General features: G+C 40.9%; 3 protein-coding genes across 3 annotated transcripts in view; 2 read left to right on the forward strand and 1 right to left on the reverse strand.

Moving 5' to 3' along the window:
- Nucleotides 1–401: 401 nt before the first annotated feature.
- On the reverse strand, nt 402–1,141 carry TZMP1 (transition zone microprotein 1). The gene is made up of 2 exons (XM_045780284.2): nt 954–1,141; nt 402–616 (listed from the first exon to the last, which is right to left on the reverse strand). Exons 1-2 carry the CDS (start codon nt 996–998, stop codon nt 494–496), a joined length of 168 nt encoding a protein of 55 aa, XP_045636240.1. The 5' UTR covers nt 999–1,141; the 3' UTR covers nt 402–493.
- Nucleotides 860–11,096, forward strand: TOPORS (TOP1 binding arginine/serine rich protein, E3 ubiquitin ligase). The gene is made up of 3 exons (XM_045780280.2): nt 860–999; nt 2,505–2,699; nt 7,787–11,096. The coding sequence occupies exons 1-3, from the start codon at nt 997–999 to the stop codon at nt 10,718–10,720; spliced, it is 3,132 nt and encodes a 1,043-aa protein (XP_045636236.2). The 5' UTR covers nt 860–996; the 3' UTR covers nt 10,721–11,096.
- Nucleotides 11,097–18,808: 7,712 nt separating this feature from the next.
- RIGI (RNA sensor RIG-I) overlaps nt 18,809–22,957 on the forward strand; it is a 38,849-nt gene continuing 34,700 nt past the window's right edge. Inside the window, exon 1 of the mRNA XM_045780565.2 lies at nt 18,809–21,174. Coding sequence (XP_045636521.1) covers nt 21,069–21,174 — 106 coding nt within the window. The 5' untranslated portion in view covers nt 18,809–21,068. The remainder of the gene's footprint in view (nt 21,175–22,957) is intronic.

Below are 22,957 nucleotides of genomic sequence, written 5' to 3' on the forward strand. Positions count from 1 at the left end.
AATTATTTAACTATAAGTAAAAATTGGATAAGCTAAAAAAATATGAGTGATCACCTTTTTCTGGCCATTCTTTACTTGAAAAACAGGATGTAGAAAAGTAGTCAGATGATAGATTTTTTTTCTTACACAGCACTTAATCTAATCTTATGTGAAGGTATGCAACAGAATGAAATGTTGCAATAAACATAAGAACAGCAATTCCACACACTTTGTTTTAAAAAAGACAGGCATTTTAAGAGGTTATTTAGAAACTCCAGTTTGAAAAGCATGTCATTCCCTCTGATCCAGTACTCACATGCTGTCAGACCTAGGTTGATTTGTTTTATATAAGAATGTAGAAGACAAACCTCTGTGAATATTAGCAGATTAGTGGCTATTATAAAGGACTATGCAAAAATAAATTTGGAAACTTTGCATAATGGATTTTACTTTAGACACGTTCTAGATAAGCATCAGGTAAAGAACTATGAGCACAGAATTAAATCCAGAGGAATTACAAATTTTCATTCATCCCCGAGATTTTGTCTGGGTATTCCTTGCTTAGCTGTCGTCGTGCGGCCACTGTTGATGCATAGATGACATATCCCCAGGAGAGCAATACGATCGCGAAGAGCAACTAAAACGCAAGAGGGGGAATAAAAGCAAAATAACTTGCTGTAAGCGATACTTCCCTCCCTCCCCTCGTCCCAACAGGTTGCCGTGTACATTGCTAAGGTGGGAATTACAGTGAAAAACTCGAATAAATGGGGTTCCGGAGGCGAGTACACCCAGCCGCCCTTACGTAAGAAGCGGAAGAGCGTGTCTTCCAGGAAGAGGCGGAGTCGAGGTGAGAGAGTGAAAGCCTTAATACAGGAATGGATTTTGGAGTTTCTGGCTGCTGAAGAAATAGGGGGCCTTCCGCCTGCGGGCCTACGGAGTCGACACCGTGTAGCCTCGCCAGACCAGGGACCTACCACTGAATAAATCCAGTCCAGGGTGCGGCGGCTCACTGGCTTCATGGTAAGGAGGCGGCGGCGGCCGGCGGAAACGGAGGGAAACCGCAGGCCCTAGGGTAACCTCCGGGGCGGCGGCTGCCGAGCGGCGACAGCCATCTTTCAGCCGGGCACAAGCGCCCGCCCCTCGCCTCCGGGAGCGTTTCCCATCAGTCGGCCGGCCTCTTCCGCCCGGAGCTGGGGGCGGGCTCACGTGATATGGGGGGGGCCTAGCTCGCGGTGGAGGGAGGGGATGAGGTGAGAAAACATGTTAAAAATGGCCTTTTTTGCTATTTTGATGGGTGTTCCTTGTCAGCAGATCTTCTTTCAGTTGCAGTAGTCATGCAAGATAATGTACCGTCGTGTGCACTTAAAAATTTATTTGAAAAAATAATCTTCATTTTAAATATTACGGGCTTCTAACGCTGGAGGGATTAACGTTTCCTCCCGCATTTGTTTCCACGTGATACAGAGAGACGTTCGTATAATCATCATTGACTTAAACAAGAATACCACCCACTTTTATATAACAGCGACGAATCGTGTGGGAGTCCCTGTTAATTGAGCCCTTCTTTCCAGAAACAAAAGTCTTTGAGAACGCCGTGGCTTGTGGATGTAAATGGTACTTCTAAGAAGAAATAACGTAGCACAAATTACTTAGCATAACCTGCCAATCAACAAGTGTGTTTTGAGCGTTTAGGCTGTGCTCAGAACGGTAGCACGTATCGGATATTAAGCCAAAAGCGGCTGTGCGCGGGCGGTTTATACCAAGTTTAACTCTAGAATGTTTGGGACGCTCACGTCTGAGGCCTGTGGGTAGAGTGGGGCAATGGGCCGCTTTAGGCTCAGACGTTTTCTCTATATATCTCAGATATCACCTAAAGAAGTTTTTAATCCAGATTCCGGGGAATGGGGAAGAGGAAGAGTATTTCCTTGAGAGAAAAATGTTGTCTGTCTTGGTCAGATTTTAAAGCCCTGTTCTCTTAGGTAATCCCTGTTTATGCCTAGACTGGAGTAGATTTCTTTATGAAGACTGCGTAGGACACTGGTTGGGCTCTGGCTTTCGATTCCATTCGAATCCCCGTGTTGTGACCTAGCTGAGCAACCGGAGGCGGTCACTTTACTTTCAAGTAACTCAGTTCCTTTATCTACTAGAGATAATTCCGGTAACTTCTCGCAGAGTTTGGTGAGGTTTAAATGAGACCAATCTAGTTATAGTGTTTTCCGGGTAAGTTAGGAGCGAACATTAAGTATTGCGCCTGTAACCCCCCAGAACTACTGGTAACAAGAATGACTGTGATGGTAGTAATTTGTGCTCGGCAGTTCTTATTCCAGGAATGGAGGGGACGGTGGGGGAAGGGCCGGGGCTCGGCCGAGCACTCTAGGCCCCGCCCTCGGTGCCGGCGCCCTTCTTCCGCGCATGCGTTACGCACGCGGGTGTTGTGTTTTGACGCGCGGGGGGCTGCGGAGTGGGTTTCGCTTTTTGCTGCCGCCCCTCAAGCTGCCATTGGTGATGAGCACTTTACGTCACAGGGGTCGCAGCAGCCGCCGGGGTCTCCGCTGTCTCGCGAGGAGGGTGAAGCGCCCCCGCCTGCTCCCGCTCCTGAGGGCCGGCGGAGAAGTCGCCGGGTACGCCTTCGCGGATCCTGCCGTCACCGACCTAGCTTTCTGGGCCGCCGGGAGCTTGGCACGAGCGCCCCAGCTGGGACTGCGCCGGTATCTTCCGAGGTAAGTAAGATCCCGAACAATGGGGCGCGGGGGTCGGAAGGGCTGGGCGAGCCGGCGCTCCCGGCCTGGAACGAGGCCCAGGGACCTGGGAGCTGCGGTCTGGGCCTGAGGGGACGTCCGGGCCTGAGCGGGGCGGGGCTCCCAGCGGGCGGGCTGGCGGCTCCGGTGGCGCACCTGTGGATTTGTGCAGGTGGGCGGGGGAGGGTTGCGTTTCCTAGAAGCTCTCCCGAGGGGCGCGAGCGTAGCAGTGTACTGGAAAGAGCTTGGTCTCTGGGGGGGCGGGGGGGCCCCACAAAAGAAAACGTTCGCCGTCTTATTCGTGGTATAGCCTCTCTTAGAGGTGTGCCAGCTAAGGTTAGGTTATGTGCCCTAATCTCACTGCCTGCCTGTAAAATGGGAGTAACAGTGTTTTAGTTCGTTGTGATTATGTAATGCACGTGGGGCATATCTGCGATCTTGGCCGGTGGCCGTTCTCAAGCCAAGGAAGCCACTATCACCGTGACTCTTGGAGTTGTGTGTGCTGTGTTACACATTGTGAGCTGGGCTCGCCTGCCTGTGGTTTCTCCATCCATCCAGTTAGTGCAGCTTTCCTCGTGGGCTGCTGATTCCTAGACTGGAGGGGGCAGTACTGAGATGGAGCAAACAACGTAAAGGGCAAAAGTGAACAGAATTTTTGGTAGGTAATTTTCAAGATTATTTAAGATAAATTAAGAGTTACCCAAGATTTAAGTTAATGATGAGGGTTGGGTTCTTTGTTTTGTTTTGTTTTTAGTCAATGAAATTCAAAGCTGTAGTCAGCCAAAACCAATCAGGCTTAGCTGGAATGAGTGGCTTTAGCGGGGAATGGTTCCCAAGCAGTTCTTTTTATGGTTGGAATTGGAATTAACATTTATAGCATCTGGGCAGTAGATCCTGTAAGATCCGTGTGATCCTTTGGAACTGGTGATTAAATTGCAGTTGACGGAGGTACAGTAATTTCTCAAAGGTCATAAGAGATAGGACCCAGATTATTTTTAATACTTGAGGTTTATTCTAGTTGATCTACTTCTGAATCTTTTTTAGCCACTTTGCCTGGATATAATAAAAACTAATTAAGAAAAAAGATTTTGTTATAGGCTGTCATCTTTCTGGGTCTTTATAATCAGTTATAGGTGATGGGAGGGACTAAAATTAACTTTATTGTCACAATACATGGGGAAACAGTATTCTTAACTGCATGCTAATCACTATGCTGAGAGTTTACATAGAATATATGCCTTCGTACCACCACCTTTTCAGGTCCACAACCCATTTTAGAATTGAGAAAATTTAAGGTTTTGAGAAATTAAATAATTTTCTCCAGGTCACACCACTAAAAAGTGGTTTTGATTTTCAACCCTGGCTCTTCATTAGAATTAACGTCACTCCCTTGTATGTAATCAGCACCATTTTTAAATGTCCAGTGTATAATTTAGACTCCAGCCTCTTGATTCTTTACCCCCCTCATCCAGTTTCCCTAGGTAAGTATGATTGTTAATTATATGAAAGTCCCCCAAAATGTGACAGGAAGAATTCTTATCTCTGTTAAAGCCAATAGATTTGAAAATTTGGGGAAGGTTTGGCTTTATCAGTGTATCCTAAAGATGGTAAACTTTATTCAGAATTTGGGAGGCTGTTAAGGAAATGGAATCAGAAGAATTGATTTCATCTTTATGTCTGTGGGGAAATTAACTTGAAGTCCCAAGTCCTAGAGTGTTAGGATAGAGAAACCTTTATTGCAGGCTTATAGAACCTGAGCACTAAATCCACCATCAGATCCACCTTTGCTACCTAAACCCTGACTTTATAAACCTACGAATCTTAATCTGCTTCCTAGCCATTCCTATTTTATGACTTAATTTGTATTTTTAAAACAGCTTTGTTGAGGTATAATTTATATTTCATCTGTAAAGTTTGCCTGTTTAAAGTTTATAATCCAGTGGGTTTTAGTATATTTAAAGAGTTGTGCCACTATAAATGAACATTTTCTTCATTCCAGAAATAAACTTTATAATTCCTCTCCCTCCCCCAGCAACCACCAGTCTATTTCCATCCATAGATTTGCCTATTCTGGACATTCATATGAATGGCATCATACAACATGTGGTCTTTTATGACTAATTTTTTTTCCATTTAGCCTAATGAAGTTTCATCCTTACTGTAGCATGTATCAGTGTTTCATCCTTTTTATTGTCCAGTAATATTCCATTCTATGGATATGCCATATTTTATTTATCTTTTCATTAGTTGATAGGATTGTTTCTACTTTTGAGCTATGATGACAAATGCTGCTATGAATATTCACATGCAGGTTTTTGTGTGGACATATGTTTTCATTTTTCTTGGATAGGTGTTGAATTCTTGGGTCATATGGTAATTCTACTTCATTTGTATCTCAGCAAATATTTTAGCAATTTGTTTTTAAAAGTAATCTCTATACCCAATGTGGGGCTTGAACTCATGACCCTGAGATCAAGAGTCACATGCTCTACTGACTGAGCCAGCCTGATGCCCCATTAGCAAATGTTTTAATTTTAGCATTAGTGATGCTTTTGAAGGAGTAAATCTCTTATTTGATGATGTACATTCATTGCCATTGTCTGATGTTTCTGATGAATACCATTCTTTATATCTAAAGATATTACTGTGAGAAATACAGTACAACTCTCATTTATTCTTTTTATCTATTACAGATGACATTACTGATCATTCTTTAGCTTTATGCTATGCTATGCCCATTAATTAACGGGCTTATAAAACTAGGGAAGGGAAGACTAAGATTCCTTTTTTTTTTTTTTTTAAGATTTTATTTATTTGTGAGAGAGAACGAGAGTATGTGCAGGAGCAGGGGCAGAGGGAGAGGGAGAAGCGGACTCATAACCGCTGAGCATCAAGCCTCAATCCCAAGACCCTGGGATCATGACCTGAGCCGAAGGCAGATGCTTAACTGATTAAGCCACCCAGGCGCCCATAAGATTGCATTTTTTTTAAAAAAATTCTACTTAGTTGAGATTTTGTTTTATTTGAACTTCAAGTTTACTACCTACTAATTTCCTTTAATAAATGCATTCAGGGTTATAATTTTTGTTTGAACTACAAATGTTTGGTAAGCACTAAAATTCTGTATTTCCAAGACACAAATTAAGATACAATGTATTAACTTGAAATTCACAGTCTTTTAAAAAAGTCTAATAATCTTTTTATTATATAGAGGGGCAAACTGAAATCTAGATCTAATTGGATGTCTCCAGCTTATAGAGTTAGTTTTAGGGGAAACCTGGTCTTCAGTCCAGGTTCTCTGATAACCTATCCAGTTCCCTCTCCACTATTCATTCCTTCCCTTAATTGACAGACTCTGTCTGTGATCCTAAAAATTTTATTTTTAGGCTTTTTTTTTTTTTCCTGAGAGGAGAATAAAAGTGTTAGAAGTAGGGGGAAATGCTGAGAAATTTATCTAATATTAAAGTTAAATATATTAACAGTATTGTGTATAGTTAAATGTATTAACAAACGCAGTTTATAATTATATGCTGTTTAAGAACAGTGGTGATTTCTGTATTTCTAGTCTAGAAATACTTGGATCCCTGAAGAAACATTCATTCAGCATTAATTGATTTCCAGTTAAGTTATGTCTCTGAGAAAGTTAAGATGCCCTAGATGAGCTCTTAAGTTTAATTTGAAAACCATGATGAAATAGTTACATTTCAGTCATGAGTTTTTGTTGTGAATTTTGTTTTTATTAGAGTTCGGTATGGCCATTGTTTAGAAAGTTATAATTCTATTATTTCACTAACCTGATAGCAGTTGACCACTGATGGAACTTCCTGTGATAGAGGAGGTGGAGAAAGATGAGCAGTAGGCCCAGGAAACATAAAGGAAGAAGCAAATATTTAATATATACTCAGTGATTAGTATAGAATGCAGCTAAAGAGTGATTTTATAAGATAACAAGGCCAAAAATGTGATGCACACCAAATTTCAGCTCTAGCAAATTCATTTCGAAAGTTATGGGTCGACATAGACTAACAAACTTAAAATCAAATTAATTGTTAACGTTTTAGTGATCCTCGTGGGAATAAATAAAGGAAGGGCACTGGAAGCATGATTTCAAGAAACTTTGTGGCTGACAGTGGATTAAATAAAAAAGCTAAGCAAGGCTTTTGAGGGATGCTGTAAGGAATCAGTGAGGAACTGAATATAGTAGTGTAACAATAGTACAGTGATGATAGTAACAGCAACTGAACACGTACACAGTAGTTGCTAGGAGTCAGGAACTATTTGAATGCTTTTACAATTATTATTTCATTTAGTCTTCACTAAAAGATACTTTTTTGTGTGTGAAAGAATCTTCCACTAAAAACTACAGAAATGGTTTAAACAGGTGAAGTTTTTGGTATGCAAATTATCTCACTACAGTTATTTTTAAAGGTGCATATATAATGCTTTCCACAAATAAAACAAGTCAATAGTCTATACTGTTCAGGGCATATGTGAAAGAGCTAAAACCATACATAGAAATAACACCAGCTGAGGACTGTGGTGTTTTGGGTTTTTGTTTTCTAGAGAGGGATAGGAGAAGATAAGGGACATTTAAAAAAAAATTGGAACAGCCATGAGAAAATGTTAAGTTGTTAAATCTGAGTGGTGGATACATGAGTACTTGGTAGATTTTCTTTTTTCAGTTATTTTCAGTTAAATATTTCTCACGTAAATTCTCTTTTAAAGAATAGAGTGCTTCAGAATATTTGAGAGCTTAGTATGTACCAGGCCCTTTTCTAAGGGCTTTTTTATATCTGCATAAACCCTGTGACGCAGGTTCTGTTATTTCTGATCTACGCAGTCACAACTGCTGGTGTAGAACCAGGATTCAAACAAGGAAATACCTGACTTTAGAGTTTGTGTTTTAAGTACTATATTATTATGCACACTGCCCCTTCATATTGCAAGGATAATGAGCTACTCAATTATTTTCACCAATGTATGTTTCACATCTTTATTTGCAATTTTTTTTCAGATTTAGTCTGTTCTTTTTTTATCCAGTTACTGATGTATTTTTTTCCCTTTTACAGATAATGGCATCAGCTGCTAAGGAATTTAAAATGGACAACTTTTCACCTAAAGCTGGTACTAGCAAATTGCAACAGACAGTACCAGCTGATGCATCTCCTGATTCTAAGTGTCCTATATGTTTGGATAGATTTGATAATGTGTCTTACTTAGATCGCTGTTTACATAAGTTCTGTTTTCGCTGTGTACAGGAGTGGTCAAAAAACAAAGCTGAATGTCCACTATGTAAACAGCCTTTTGATTCTATTTTCCATTCTGTGAGGGCAGAAGATGACTTCAAGGAGTATGTCCTAAGGCCTTCATATAATGGTTCTTTTGCAACCCCTGATGTTCCACGATTTCGCTATCGTACAACTATGACAAGGGATCGAAGTGCTTCTGTTTATTCACCTAATAATACCATGAGTAGAAGAACAACAACTCCACCAGATAGTGGAGTACTGTTTGAAGGGTTAGGCATTTCAACAAGACCTAGAAATGGTGAAATTCCTCAACTTATGAGACAGATTGCAATTAGGAGGCCAACTACTGCAGATGAAAGATCTTTGCGGAAAATTCAAGAACAGGATATTATTAATTTTAGACGAACTCTCTACCGTGCTGGTGCCCGTGTTAGAAATATTGAAGATGGTGGTCGCTGCAGGGATATTTCAGCTGAATTTTTCCGTAGAAATCCAGCTTGCCTTCACAGATTAGTCCCCTGGTTAAAACGTGAACTTACAGTTCTTTTTGGAGCTCATGGATCTTTAGTGAATATCGTCCAGCACATCATCATGAGTAATGTTACTCGCTATGACTTGGAGAGTCGGGAATTTGTGTCTGACTTAAGACCGTTTCTCCTTAATCGGACTGAGCATTTTATACATGAATTTATCAGTTTTGCTCGATCTCCTTTTAACATGGCAGCTTTTGACCAGCATGCTAATTATGATTGCCCTGCTCCTTCATATGAAGAAGGTAGCCATTCTGATTCTTCAGTCATAACAATATCTCCTGATGAAGCTGAGACCCAAGAGTTGGATATCAATGTAACCACTGTTAGTCAGGCACCATGGGATGATGAAACTCCAGGGCCATCTTACTCAAGCTCAGAGCAGGTGCATGCTGCCATGTCTTCCCTTTTAAATACTTCTGATAGTTCAGATGAAGAACTTGTAACAGGAAGAGCCACGTCTCAGATTCAAGGAGTACAAACTAATGAAGACCTAAATAATGACAGTGATTCGTCTTCAGATAATTGTGTCATTGTTGGGTTTGTTAAACCACTAGCTGAGAGGACACCAGAACTTGTTGAACTGTCCTCTGATTCTGAGGAGTTAGGCTCTTATGAGAAAATGGAGACTGTGAAGACGCAAGAACAGTCTTACAGTTCTGGTGATAGTGATGTTAGTAGATGTTCATCTCCACGTTCTGTCCTTGGAAAGGATGAGCAAATAAATAAAGGTCATTGTGGTTCTGGTAAAAGAATCAAGTCAAAGAAGGAAGAGAAACACTCTGCGTCCTTGTCATCTCCCAGAGACCTGAGCTCATCTATCAGAGGAGACAGAGTATATTCCCCATACAACCGTAGACACAGGAGGAGGGGAAGATCAAGAAGTTCAGATTCACGTTCCCAGAGTAGAAGTGGGCATGATCAGAAGAATCATAGAAAACATCATGGCAAGAAAAGGATGAAAAGCAAAAGATCCAGAAGCAGGGAGAGTAGCAGACCTAGAGGTAGAAGAGACAAAAAGAGATCAAGAACTAGAGATAGCAGTTGGTCAAGAAGAAGCCAAACTCTCTCTCTCAGTAGTGAAAGCACAAGCAGATCAAGATCTCGTAGCAGTGATCATGGTAAAAGAAGATCACGGAGCAGAAATAGAGATCGTTATTATTTAAGAAATAATTACGGAAGCAGATATAAGTGGGAGTATACTTACTATAGTAGAAACAAGGACAGGGATGGCTATGAATCATCTTACAGGAGGAGAACTCTGTCCAGAGCTCATTATTCCAGACAATCTTCAAGTCCAGAATTTAGAATTCAGTCCTTTTCTGAAAGAACAAATGCTAGGAAAAAAAATAATCACAGTGAAAGGAAATATTACTACTATGAAAGGCACAGATCAAGGAGCCTGTCCAGTAATAGATCAAAGACTGCATCTACAGGGCCTGACTGGGTAAGAAATGAAAAGCCCGGAGGGAAACGAAAATACAAGACACGACATTTGGAGGGTACTAACGAAGTGGCTCAACCTTCTCGTGAATTTGCTTCTAAAGTAAAGGAAGGTCATTACCAAAAATCCTCATCAAAATTGGATGGCAACCACAAAAATGAGAGTGACAGCTTTTCAGACAGCCGATCATCAGACAGAGAGACAAAATACAAGAGGAAAAAAAGGAGGACCCGGAGCCTAAGTGTAGAGATAGTTTATGAAGGGAAAGCTACTGATACAACTAGACATCATAAAAAGAAAAAGAAGAAGCACAAGAAGAAGCATAAGAAACATCATGGGGACAATCCTTCACGTTCACCAGTTGTAATTACCATTGACAGTGATAGTGATAAGGATTCTGAAGTAAAGGAGGATATAGAATGTGACAATAGTGGTCCTCAGGACTCTGTACAAAATGAGTTTTTGCCTCCTCCCTTGGAACCATTTGAAGCTAAAGATGTAGTTACAATAGAAGATGAATTTGGCATCCTAGACAAGGAGTGTAGTATTACCACACTTAATAACAACTTGAGTAATGCCAACAAAACTGTGGATAATATTCCAGCCCAGGCAGCTTCAGTTGAACAAACTCTTGATATAAGAGAAGAGACTACTTTTGCCTCTGATTTGGAGAACCAGCCAAGTAATATCTCTATTCAAACTGAGCCATCAAGGCAATTGCCATCTCCACGGACATCATTAATGTCAGTGTCTCTTGGTAGAGACCATGATATGTCTTAACTGCCAAAGCATCTCATTGAGAATTCTGATGGTATTAAAAACAAAACAAAACAAAAAACAGTGTCATCTACTGCAGTCTACTTAAAGATGACTTTTGGTGAAAACTCTTTTCCCCCTTAAAAATATTTTAAGTGATTTTTTTTCTGTGTGTTAAAAATTTGTAAAAATCATTATTTGTTCAAAAAGTATGTATGTCCCACCCTCAGAGATATGCACTTTTAAGTGAGGAAAATGATATTGCTAGCAGTTTATTTAAAACTTGGGGTCCTTTTTAAATAAAAAAAATATATAAATTTTAGAAGTTATTTCATAAAGCCATATGGTATTGACATATTTTTAAAGTAGTCAATGAGTATTTTTGAATTTTTTTTTTTTTTTTTGAGAGTTATTCTGGAAATGTGTTATAAGCTAGGAGAATCCGTTTGGACAGTCTTTATTTTTCTTCTTAAGAATTTGTATGATTCAGAACCATTTCTTCAGGTTAAATTGAGGCATTTTAATCTGCACAGTTTATCTTGACATCTGCCAAAAGAAAAATCTAAACATTTCCTTTATATACTTGTTTATCTGGACTGCCAGTGAAACAAATGTGTATTCAACAAAATAAAAAATAAAACAGTAACACTTTAAAACAAGAATCCAGAAATTTTCCTATGCAGTATTGCCTTTAAAAAGAAAAATCAAACTATTTTAGAGGAGCTAAAATCTTGAAAATAGTTAAGGATATACTTGTCAAAAATACTAAATCAGGTGATCTGCATTTAACCGCACAGCTTTAATTATTTTAGTTCTTTGGTTATGAGGAATATCTGTCTTCAACAAAATACAGCTATGTAGCATTTAGCATAGTAAAAACAAAAAAACCCTTGCCAGACTTCTTTTACATTGGTAAAAGAAGTACACAAAGTGGTTATGCTTATGTTTTACCCTGTTTTAGAGATGACAAAGTGCTCTCCATCTAGCCTAAAGTAAGATTGCCAGGGAAGAACCGAACTTGGATGAAGTCTAATTCAGCCTTCTGTTTGCCTTGCTACCATAGTCATTGTTCAGCAGAAGTTGGAATGCCTGCAGTGTGGCAGATTCTGTACTATGTTTTTAGGATTTCAGTGATAGAACAAAGCAGATCTGCTCCTTGCCCTCGTGGGAAATATGTAAACTTACAAACCATAAGTTCTCTGGAGAGAGTGTAATTTCCTTTAAGAGCATACAGTGGGGGCCTAATCTCATGTGGAAGTGATGGCTGAATTGAAATTCAGAAAACAAGGAGATGTTAGCTAGGAGGAGAGTTGTTCTTAGCAAAGGAAAAGATGTCCAAAGATCCGAAGGCAGAATTGTAGCCTAGCATGTTCCAAGAGCTAAAAGAAGGCAAAGTTAACCAAAGGGCAAAGAGTGTGGGACCAAGCTTTGTAGATCATGTTTGTATTTGTCCTAATGGCAGTAGGAAATTCTTCTAAAATGACAAATGACAATCTAAATTGGTGTTGGCAATTTTTAGTAAGCTCTCAGACACTCAGAAATTATGGGAAGGCTGTAGTTAGTTGATCAAGGCTTATACTTTGAAATTATGACATGATTTTGTAGTTTTTTCTTAAAAACTTAATGCCGTTTCATTTCATTTTCCGATTTTACATCATATTTTTAGTTAAACATTTAGTGAAAGCCTATCTTAATGTTTTCAGTTAAACACATGAAACTTCTCTTAATACAGGCACCATCACATCATCTTTTTAGGTGTTCAGGCCCAAAATTTCCCAGTCTTTGATTCTCCTCCTTCAGCCCTCTCATTCAGTCCCCAGATCCTGGTCACTAAATATTTCTAATACGTCTGTTTTCAGTTAAACACATGAAACTTCTCTTAATACAGGCACCATCACATCATCTTTTTAGGTGTTAAGGCCCAAAATTTCCCAGTCTTTGATTCTCCTCCTTCAGCCCTCTCATTCAGTCCCCAGATCTTGGTCACTAAATATTTCTAATATGTCTGTACCATGCAATCCAGGCAGCCGTGATCTCACTTGCACTCCTACAGTGGGTCTGCCTGCATACACTGTTGCTCTACACGTACCCGTTTGCCTCCAACCATTCTTGCTGTAGCATTCAAAAGATATTTTGAAAAATTGTTTTTGTTTTTTCGTCCCCCTATTTAAAATCCTTCAGTAACTCTCTGTTATTCTTAGGCCACTTAATAAAAGCAAACAAAAATCCAGCATAATATGGTTTACATACCCCTACCTGATCAGGTTCAGGTTCATTTTCAGCTTTTCTCTCACTTCATTTGTCCTCTGGCCATCTTAACCTGCTTCAGGTCTATGGAGGTGCTGCTCCCTGCTAATGCAGAGCCTTCATACGTGGGTTTTTCTTCTGCTGGGAACTGAGTTCCATCCTAGCTAAAGGAAGCTTCTGGTAAAGTGAGTGTGCCCTCTTCCATTATTTCCCCTCAATTACTTGCTCTCTTAATAACCCTGGACTCCTTCTGTAGTAATTGATTACTAAGTGTTCTCTCACCAGTCTGCGAGTTCTTTGGCAACTGTATGTATGTGTACTGGTAAATCCCTTCTGTTTTCTTTCACATAGGAAGTGCTTAAAGCACATACTGGATGGATGACTGGGTGGTAGGGATTTTAAAAATCGGCTAAGACCTGCTTTCTGCTTTTAGAGAGTTCCACTGTCAACTTTTAGCCTAACACTATATTCTTTTAACCTGTTCATCTGAATTCAGCGTCCATGAGGCATTTTATCTTACCTCAGGTTTTCAGTGTTTTTGTGACTTTTGCAACTTTTTTGTTTAAAGGAAATGCAGCCAACCATTTGTACTTGCTCCTTCGTCAATCCTTAGATTGATGGCGGGAGAACTTTTTCTTTCACTTCCCATTCTCAGGAAGCTCTGTGGGAGCCAATCTAAGCTCCTCCCCAACCCATTGAATGTGTACTAATGATGGGCTGTGTGTACAAAAGGGCAACAACTTATTCAAGGTAAGCTGATGGCCCATACTTCCTGGGAGTTCTTCCATCCTGGGGAAGAATTATAGTCCTCTGCCAGTGGGTATGGGCACCCTGAGCCAGTCAGCATAACCTTGGACTCAGAAAACTTTCCAGAAGGTCCGTCAGGATACCAGAAACCGTGTATAACCTGGTTTGGGTTGTTGCTAGCCCCGGTGTTCCCACCAATGGGGCCAGGGGATGGGAAGTAGAGGAGAAGCGTTCCTCTTCGCAAACCAGATTTCATCAGAATTCTGAGCATGGGTTCATTTCTAACATTAAGTTCATTAAGCTATGTACAATTGAAATATTAACTGATTAAATTACTATAATATAGCTATCATTGAGACCAGAACTTAGTACCCCCTTGCAAGGGATAAGTTCCAAGATTCCCCACCGAATGCCTGCAACTAGGTAGTACCCAACCATGTACGTAGTATTTTCTCTACAGACATATCTGTGATAAAGTTTAATTTATAAATTAGGCACAATAAGAGATTAACAATAAAAATAGAATTGGACAATCCTAACAATATGCTGTAATAAAAGTTATGTGAATGTGGTCTCTCAAAATAACTTGTACTCACTCTTTTTGTGATGTGAGATGGCAAAATGCCTATGTAATGAGGTGAATGAGCTAGGCGTTGTGATGTAGCATTTGGCTACTATTGATTAACCTCAAGTTACTTCAAAAGGCTTCCAAATCATAGTTGATTGCAGATAACTGAAACGAGAAACAAAACTGCAGATTGGGGGTGGGGGGAGGGCACTACTATACAGACCTGTCCAGGGATTGATGTATTTAGAAAAACCTATGTGGGAAGATAAATCATGATCATTGTGTATGTAGCCTACTCTCAAATGTTCCAAAAAAAAAAAAAAACAAAAAAACTACATGTGTAGATGGAGACAGTGATAAAGTAAATTGTGGCAAAATGTTAAAAGTTGAGGGTAAAAATACAGGAAGTCTTTGTACTATTTTTGTAGTTTTCCTGTAAGTTTGAAATAATTTCAAAACAAGCTAATAAAATTGCCTCTATAGGCCTGCAGGGTTACCTGTATGAGTGTGTCAATCAGAGTTTTCAGTCACGTATACTCAGCAAAAGGAAAAAAGTCACGAAGGCAAACATGCAGTAACTATTAAAGCTGCTTTGTGAGAAAGAGCCACAGTCACTAGAGAGGTGTTCTGGTCTGTTTATAAGGCCCGGCCTGTTGGGATCTTAGTCCGAGATACACAGTTATAACTGCTCTTGGTTCCATGCTCAGAAGCAAGCTTGTGAGGGGTATAAAATCAAAGGAGAGTTTTTCTTTTAAATTTAGGATGGAGGGAAGACAAGCTTTTTGGGAAGGAGACCTTGGAACAGGAAAAGTTAAAGGCAAAGGAGAGGAGTAATGGATGCAGCTGAGTTCCTGAATGGCAGAGCACAGAACACAGGTAAGTGAATTGGTAACGATAGAGGAGAGGCAAGTCTTGCTCTAAAGGGGCAAAAGGAGGTAACGCACAAAGAAACCTCTGTGAGTAGATTCATTGAGATGAGGTTGTTCATACTGTAAAGCCTGTCTTTTCTCCATGAAGTAGGAAGAAGTGCTAACTTCTGAGAAAGGTGGGTCATAAATAAGATTGGGCTTGAGAGGAATGAGAAATGGTCACTGAGGGTCGTGGAGAGAGGGTTAGCTGAGAATTCCTGATGAGTGCTAAGGCCTGAGGCCGCCCCTTAAGACATGGGATATTGTATGGGACACCAAGATTTCGTGATTTTGTCCTGGTAGCATTCAACACTGGGAGTAGAAGCAGAAACTAATGTTGGACGTTTAGTATGTATTCAGTATTTATACAGTGAATGAGTGAATGGATGGCTTATGGTTGGAGTTCTGCTGAATGTTACTAGTAAAACAACAGGGGCAAAGCAGTTGAGTGAGATACTGGTGAGAGTAGTTGAATTGATGCATTCTGGTATCTGGGCTGTGTAGGGAAGGAAGTGAAGCTATGAAGTGACCATTATACTTCAAGAACAGGGAGATACCAAAGAATTCGTTTTCCAATGAGGTTCGAGTAGATAATAGTGGAGGTAGGTGTAAGAAGACTGAAGAAATACTTTAGAGTGTGTCTAATTCTAGGCATGATTGGAAGTAACTAGAATGGGTAGAGGTGGAGGTGATTGGAATTGATAGTGATCAATAAGGCTGGAAGCATACATGGGAGATGCTGTGGTTGATGGCAGCAGATGATGAAGAAGAAAAGGGGAGTTGTGTCATGGGTATTCTATCTTGTCCTTTAAACTATGTTTGTGTTCCACTGTAGCAGCTGGCATACGTACAGAGAAGATAATAAAAACTTGGTAAATGATGATTTCCTCGTTCTGAGTTTTTAGTCAATGCCTCGACCAGTTGGGTATTAGAAAACAGCACAATATGACCATTTTAAAAAGTACAGTAAGATTGGTTGTTACAATGTCATGAAAATTAGGAAATTCTTACTTTATCTGCAAGTATTTGGGGGGATGGTAAATCCATTGAATTTGTGCCTGAGAAGAGCAACAGGCAAGGCACATGGAAGTCCAGTTAGGCCAAGGTCTGAGTCGATAAATTGATTCCCATAGAAGCTGCGACTGTGATGTTTGCCACAACATTAGATGATGAACATTTATATAAACACGAGGAGGCAGAGTTAGATACCTAGTATTTGCCTGGAGTAGGCTGCTTCTCTGACCATCCGCACTTTAAATAGGTAAACAGTGGGAAAAGGCTATCTCTGCATTTCCGTCTGTAAAATTCATTTAGTCATCAAACACCAAGTACATGTGGTCCAAGTCTGTGCCAAACGCTAGGGTTATAACGATGAGTAGGGTGGAGCCAACAGGAATTTTAAAGAAGGTGGGAATTGAGAAATTAGATTTGTTCTTAAACAGCCAGCAGTAATGTAGAAGAAAGCTGGGAGCAGGAAAGCCTTAGTGAAAGGCTGCTTGAGAAGCTCTGCAGTAGCTCAAACCAGGAATCAGAAGGGCCTGGAGAAGAACAGGGATCCAGTGGAGAGGCTGGATTCAGTAAATTTCTGTGGTAGACTAGGCACAATTGGGGTACCATGTAGATGAGGATGGGCTGTGAGGAGGAGGGAAAAGTCTGTAAAATGAGATTTTTCTTCCCCCTTGTGAGAATTAGATGTCTGGTGATAATATTCAAGGTAGGAAATAGAGGAATAGGGATAGCTTGGGGGAGGACGATGAGTTCAGTTTGAGAGTGAGCTGCCTGGAGCTGCACTGTGCAATATAGTAGCTACTAAGCACACGTGGATGTTGCTTGAGATGCGGCTAGTAAAACTGAGGAACCGAATTTTAAATTTTGTTTAATAAGGCTTATGGCTGCCATACTGGCCAATACAGGGAGAGAACATTTCCATCATCACAGAAAATTCTGTTGGACAGCATGGAAGACACCCAGGCAGATGAAGATTTCCAGTGGGTAGCTGAAAATAGGAGTATGAGTCTTGAGGAGAGATTGGGACTAGGGAGGTAGTTGAGGAGTCACTGGGAGACTAGGGAGTACTAGTGAGGTCGTGGAAGTGGATGAGCTCTCCCAGAGAGAGTAGAAGAAAAGAAGCAGGCCTAAGTGAAGATTCTAGAGAATACAAGATTAAGGAGGCTGGCAAAAGAAGGAAAGCTTTCAGAGGAGACCAAGAAGTGTTCCCTCTAGTCCCATATACTTTCTTGCCTCTTCAATTTTATGTTATAGCTCCTGTATCAAATGCAGTGCCCTGCATGCAGTAGGACATAAACAGAACTTCCAAGAGGTTCATCTTCTTTTTAAATTCTTGGAGCATGTCACTGTTATCCTCATGTGGTCACTGAATCAGGGAATTCTGCTCTGGGTACAGCAGATTAGGCTACCTACAAGAATATCTAATACCATTTTTAGAGTACAGGACTAGGAAGTAAAATCTTTTGATCTTACCCTATCAGTTACCCTCCATTTCTATACTTTCCTTCATGCTTAGCTGTGATTTTCCAGATTATGTTTAAATCACTCCCTTACATTATCCTCCAACTCTCTCGTCCTTATGTCTCTCCTCGTTTACTTAGTTTAGGGGTCAGCAACCTTTTCCTTTAAAGTCCAGATAGTAACTATTTTAGGCTTTATGGGCCATATGTAGTCGCTGTTGTATAGTCTTTTTTTTTTTTTTTTTTGGCAACACTTTTAAAATGTTAAAACAATTTTTAGCTTTGGCCTGTTTGAAAATAAGTCACATGTCAGATTGCACAGCAACAGTTTACCTAACAAGACCTCAGTGTAGATCAGTTCCAACTCTTCAGCTGTGCCTACATGCATCCTGCTGAGTGGTTTTGAAGGAAATTAGTAACTGCAGGTTGGTGTCACCATGAAAACACAATCCCCAGCCTCAACTTCATACGATATATGTTAGTGGAGGACAAGTTTCTTTAGTGTTCTTGCTCATTGGTATAATGGGTACGTTTCACATCTTTTTCCTCCTCAAACCTCCCACTTGTCTCTACCACGTGTTTAGGTTTGGGCAAACATAAACCTTACCTGTTTACCAAAACAATGCCTCTCTAGCAAAAGGTGTAAAACTGGGAAAAGTGAATTATAATTTCTGCATTCAACCTACCATAGCATCCATCTTCGCTATGGATGAAGCTCTCTTTCTTTAGGCCTTTAGTTCTCCCGCCTTTGCATGCATCAGTATCATTTGGAAGGTTTGTCCAGACAGATTGCTGAGGCTGACACCCACAGTTTCTGATTCAGAACATCTGGGATGCCAAGAATTTGCTTTTCTAACAAGTCTTCCGGTGATTCTGATGCTACTGGCCTACAAACCAGAGTTTGAGAACCACTGTTCTAGGACATTCCTCCACATATGCTCGGGATTTCACTTACCCCCCCCCCTTTAGTAGGAATATTGATTTTTAAATTATCCCCTCTTTTCCTTTATCTCATGTTTTTCAGTTATTTTACTACTTAGAATGAGGTCTGTGGACCAGCACCATCAGTATCACCAGTGTCAGCTTGTAAGAAATGCAGAGTCTCAGACCTACTAGGTCAGAATCTGTCCTTTAATAAGACCTGACTGGGCATTCATGTTTAGGAAGCACTGCCTGTGGGTCGTTCTCATCAGCAAGCAAGGAGCATGTTCTCGATCTCCTCGTCCAAGCCTGCCCATCTTCCAGTGTCCCGTGCTGGTGGATGGCACCACCATTCCTGCAGCTGCTCAGACTAAACAGATAGGAATTCTCCTTGCCTTCTTTCTCACATGTCCTACGTCCAATTCATCACCAGATTATGTGTGATTTTAGGATTATATATCCTGCAACTTTACCACTTACACAGCTTTGATCTTGATCCAAGACTAGTGCTGGTACAAGCCTCTTACCTGGTTACTCGGCTTCCACCCTGTCCCCCGGCAGCTTCTTTCCTTCCAGTCAACCACAGTGATCCTTTAAAAACAGATCTTATACTCCCTTAAAATCCTGCCATGGTTCCCCATCATATTTAAAATCAAAGCCAAAGTCCTTTTCGTGATCTGTCAGGCTGTATGTGAACTGCCTTGGCCACCTCTCTGTCTTTCCCCCAGAGCACTTCACTGTAGCAATTCTGCTCACCACTTTTTTCTTTTGCAGGCCTGGTTCACTCCTGTTTTTTTGTGTTTTCTTTTTCTTTTTTTCTCCTATGCACTTTGTTTGTTTAGTAGAATGCTCTTTACCCAAATGACCTTCTCTCTCTCTTCCTTTAGGTCTTCCCCGATGAGCTCATCTTATATAAGCAGCCCTCATTACTCTTTATTCCCTTATCTTGCTTTATTTCTCCTTCCTGAACTTACTGTTACTTACTTTCTTGCCTGTTTTCCGCACTAGGATATAATAAGCTACAAACCTACCTGTCTTATCCATTTTAGTCATGGTGCTGCCATTCTCCTAGTTGCTCAGACCAGATGCCTGAAATGTAGCCTTGATTTTTCCCCACCCTCTTCCTTTCCACTGCTGTTTACTCAGTCCTATCTCTATATCTGAAACATTTCATTTCTTATACTCTACACTGCCACTGTCCTTATCTGTGCTCTCATCTCTTACCTGAGTCACCTCTCATCAATCTACTTGTTCTGCATAGGAGCCAGAAAGTCTTTAAAAAAAAAAAAAGTCATCAATTTATGTTGCTCCTTGCTTAAAATCCTGCAACGTGTTCCTTTATCCCTTGCCTTACAAGGCCCTTTTTACCAGTTCAGCAACACTGCATGGCATTTATCCCTTGTTCACTTTTTCTCTTTGACTCCTTTGTGCTTTCTGTCCTTTCTGCTTGGAATCCTTCTCTTCCTACTTTTTTGAATAGTTCATTCCTTCTCATTCCTAAGGGCTCAGCTGAAATGTGACCTACCCAGAGAGATATGCTCTTACCACTGTATTAAAACAGTTTTTTCCAACCTCCATTATTTTGTCTCATGACTCCATTTGCTTTCTTTGTATCATTTCACATTTGCTTGAAAGACACTTTTAAGAAAATGAAACCGTAAGACTGGGAAAAAATATTTAGAATACATATATTTGACAATGGGCTCATATCCAGAATAAATAAATAACTTGTAAATCCATTATACAAAGAAAACTCAATTAGGCAAAAGATGGGAATAAATGCCTCACAAAAGATGATAGAGGAATGAATGGCCAATAAATACATGCAAATGTGTTCACATCAATAACTATTTGAGGAGTTAATGTTAAAACCGCAATGAAACACCATTTCACACTGACCAAAATGGCAAGTTGACCAATGTGTGTCTACTGGAGCTCTTACTCCACTGGTGGGAATGCAAACCGGTACATCTATTTTGGAAAACAGATGGCAGGTTTCTGTGAAGTTAAACATGCATTTACTATAGGACCTACATGACCTGGAGGAAGCAGTTACACCCATACACATTTTTCAAAGCTCATGGAATTATACACTTAAAATCTGTGCATATTTTATTGAGTCTGAACTTTCCTGAGATAAAAAGCAAAATGGGGAAAGAAAAAAAAAAGATAATCAGAAAAGTTCCCAGGAATCCTTGGTCCCTCTGGGTGAGCGAGCGCCCACAGGTCTGCAAACCAGGCAGCCAGACGACGCGAAAGCTCAGGGGAAAATGCGGTCAGGGAGGCGGGGACCTGCGGCAGTCCAGCCTCGGTGGCAAGCCCTGGCCCGCCCGCAGGCTCCTAGTTGCGGTTTCGGTTTCCCGTCTGCTGTGGAGGTTTCCCGGCGGCTCCGCCTCTCAGCACTGGGTCTGGGTAGGCTTCTCAGAAGATCCGTGCAAGCCAGCCGCCGACAGGCTTTCAAAGGAGTGAAGCGCGGGTGAGGCAGGGACCTCGCTGGGAGCCAAGCCACCGGCATGTCGGCTGAGGATCGGCAGAATCTGCACGCCTTCCGGGACTATGTCGTGAAGACTCTGGACCCTACCTACATCCTGAGCTACATGGCCCCCTGGTTTAAGGACGGTGAGTGGTCCCCAGTGATGCCTGCCCTTTGGAGCAAGGAAGTAACTCAGAACTTGCTTTTCCCTGGCTTTTTCCCTGGCTTTTAATCAGCGCCAAGTAGCCTGCTAAGAACGGGGGTGTTGAGGCGAGATCCTCACAGCATTTTTAGATTGAAGATTGCCAGGAGAATTTGAGGAGCCTTTGGAGGTCCAGATGGAGAAACAGACCCAGAGAAGTGAAATGACTGGCGTAGGATTGCACATCTATTTAGGTTCAAAGATGGGGAAACAAATCATTGTCCATTTCATTTATTTTCTCTAATGGTTCTGTCTATGGCGTCTTCAGCTTTGCACTGAGAGAAATTCAGGAGTAAGATAGAGGCCCTTCTTTAAAATACTTTACAGCCCAAGATTTTGGGGGTGGGATACTGGTGAGGACAGATGTACATAAATGATTACAAAATGCTATCAAAGCTCCAAAGGAATTGACAGTTACTCTAGCCGGGTCTTATTTGCTCTTAGGAATAACTGGAAGCTTGAGAGGGGCAAGACTCTCTGGACTGAATGGCTGCAGGCTTCACTTCAGGTGTTTCTGTCTAGCTTTTGAGACACCTGATGATGGATGAATGCCACTTTGTAAATTTGAATCCAGGTGCACTATGCTGGAGATGAGCAGAGGCTTTGAGGAAAGAGGAAAAGGGAGGTAGTGCCTGGGAGGAGTTGAAATGAGAGAGGGGATCTGGCAACTCCTTTTCAGGCTCCAAGTGCCTAAATATCTTTCCTGATGTGAGGCAGTTTTGGGAAATTGCGTGAAAGCAGACAGGTAATTTGAGTGCTAATTGCTCAGCAAAACCACAGGTTGTGGAGTGAGGAGTGAAAGAATACCACCAACAAGGGGCACCTGGGTGGTGCAGTCGGTAGGCGTCTGCCTTCGGCTCAGGGCGTGATCCCGGCGTTCTGGGATCGAGCCCCACATCAGGCTCCTCTGCTGGGAGCCTGCTTCTTCCTCTCCCACTCCCCCTGCTTGTGTTCCCTCTCTCGCAGGCTGTCTCTCTCTGTAATTAATAAATAAAATTAATTAAATAAAAAAAAAATACCACCAACGAAAGTGGGCTTCTGCTTTCTATTTGCGCTTGGAGAGAGGTAACAAAGTAACATCCTAATGATCAGAGAGTAGCCTGGGCCCCTGAAGAATGTACGCCCCTTCAGGACATCTCTTTTAGAAATCTTGGCATGAATGAAACACTAACAAACTGTTGTGAATCCCATTCTTTCTTGCTCTCGTGTGTCGATTCACAGAACTCGTATGTGTCAGGCATTTTGCTAACATTGGAGAGAATTGACACATATTACCACACATATTATCTAATAAGAAGTGTCCAATTAGGAACTAAGAAATCTGTGGTGAGTGTGATAGAAATGGCCCCTGATAGAGATCAGAATGCATATGTGAAGGCAGGTTACTAAATAAACCATAGATGACAAAACGTGGTGTGTGCTCTGCTGGAAAACCATAGTGTGCATGGGAGCACAAAGGTGGTGTAGTTTTTAATATATATAGTAGGTTTAATTTGTAGTTATAATGCAATCACAATGAAAATACCAAAAGGTAAATAGAGACACCAGGCTGAAGAACACTATATGTACTTTTGTCTTATTTTTGAATGGTAAAGACACCATAGAGGTTTTATTTCCAGCTCCTTCCCAGAGGAAGCTGTTGTCATTTAGTTGGCTTATATCTTTCCTGTTCATTTTTTTGTACTTTATTATGTGCACATGTATCTATAAACTTTTTTCTTTCTTCC

This window comes from Ursus americanus, chromosome 18, assembly GCF_024610735.1.
Source record: "Ursus americanus isolate L20-20 chromosome 18, mUrsAme1.1.p, whole genome shotgun sequence".
Lineage (NCBI taxonomy): Eukaryota > Metazoa > Chordata > Mammalia > Carnivora > Ursidae > Ursus > Ursus americanus.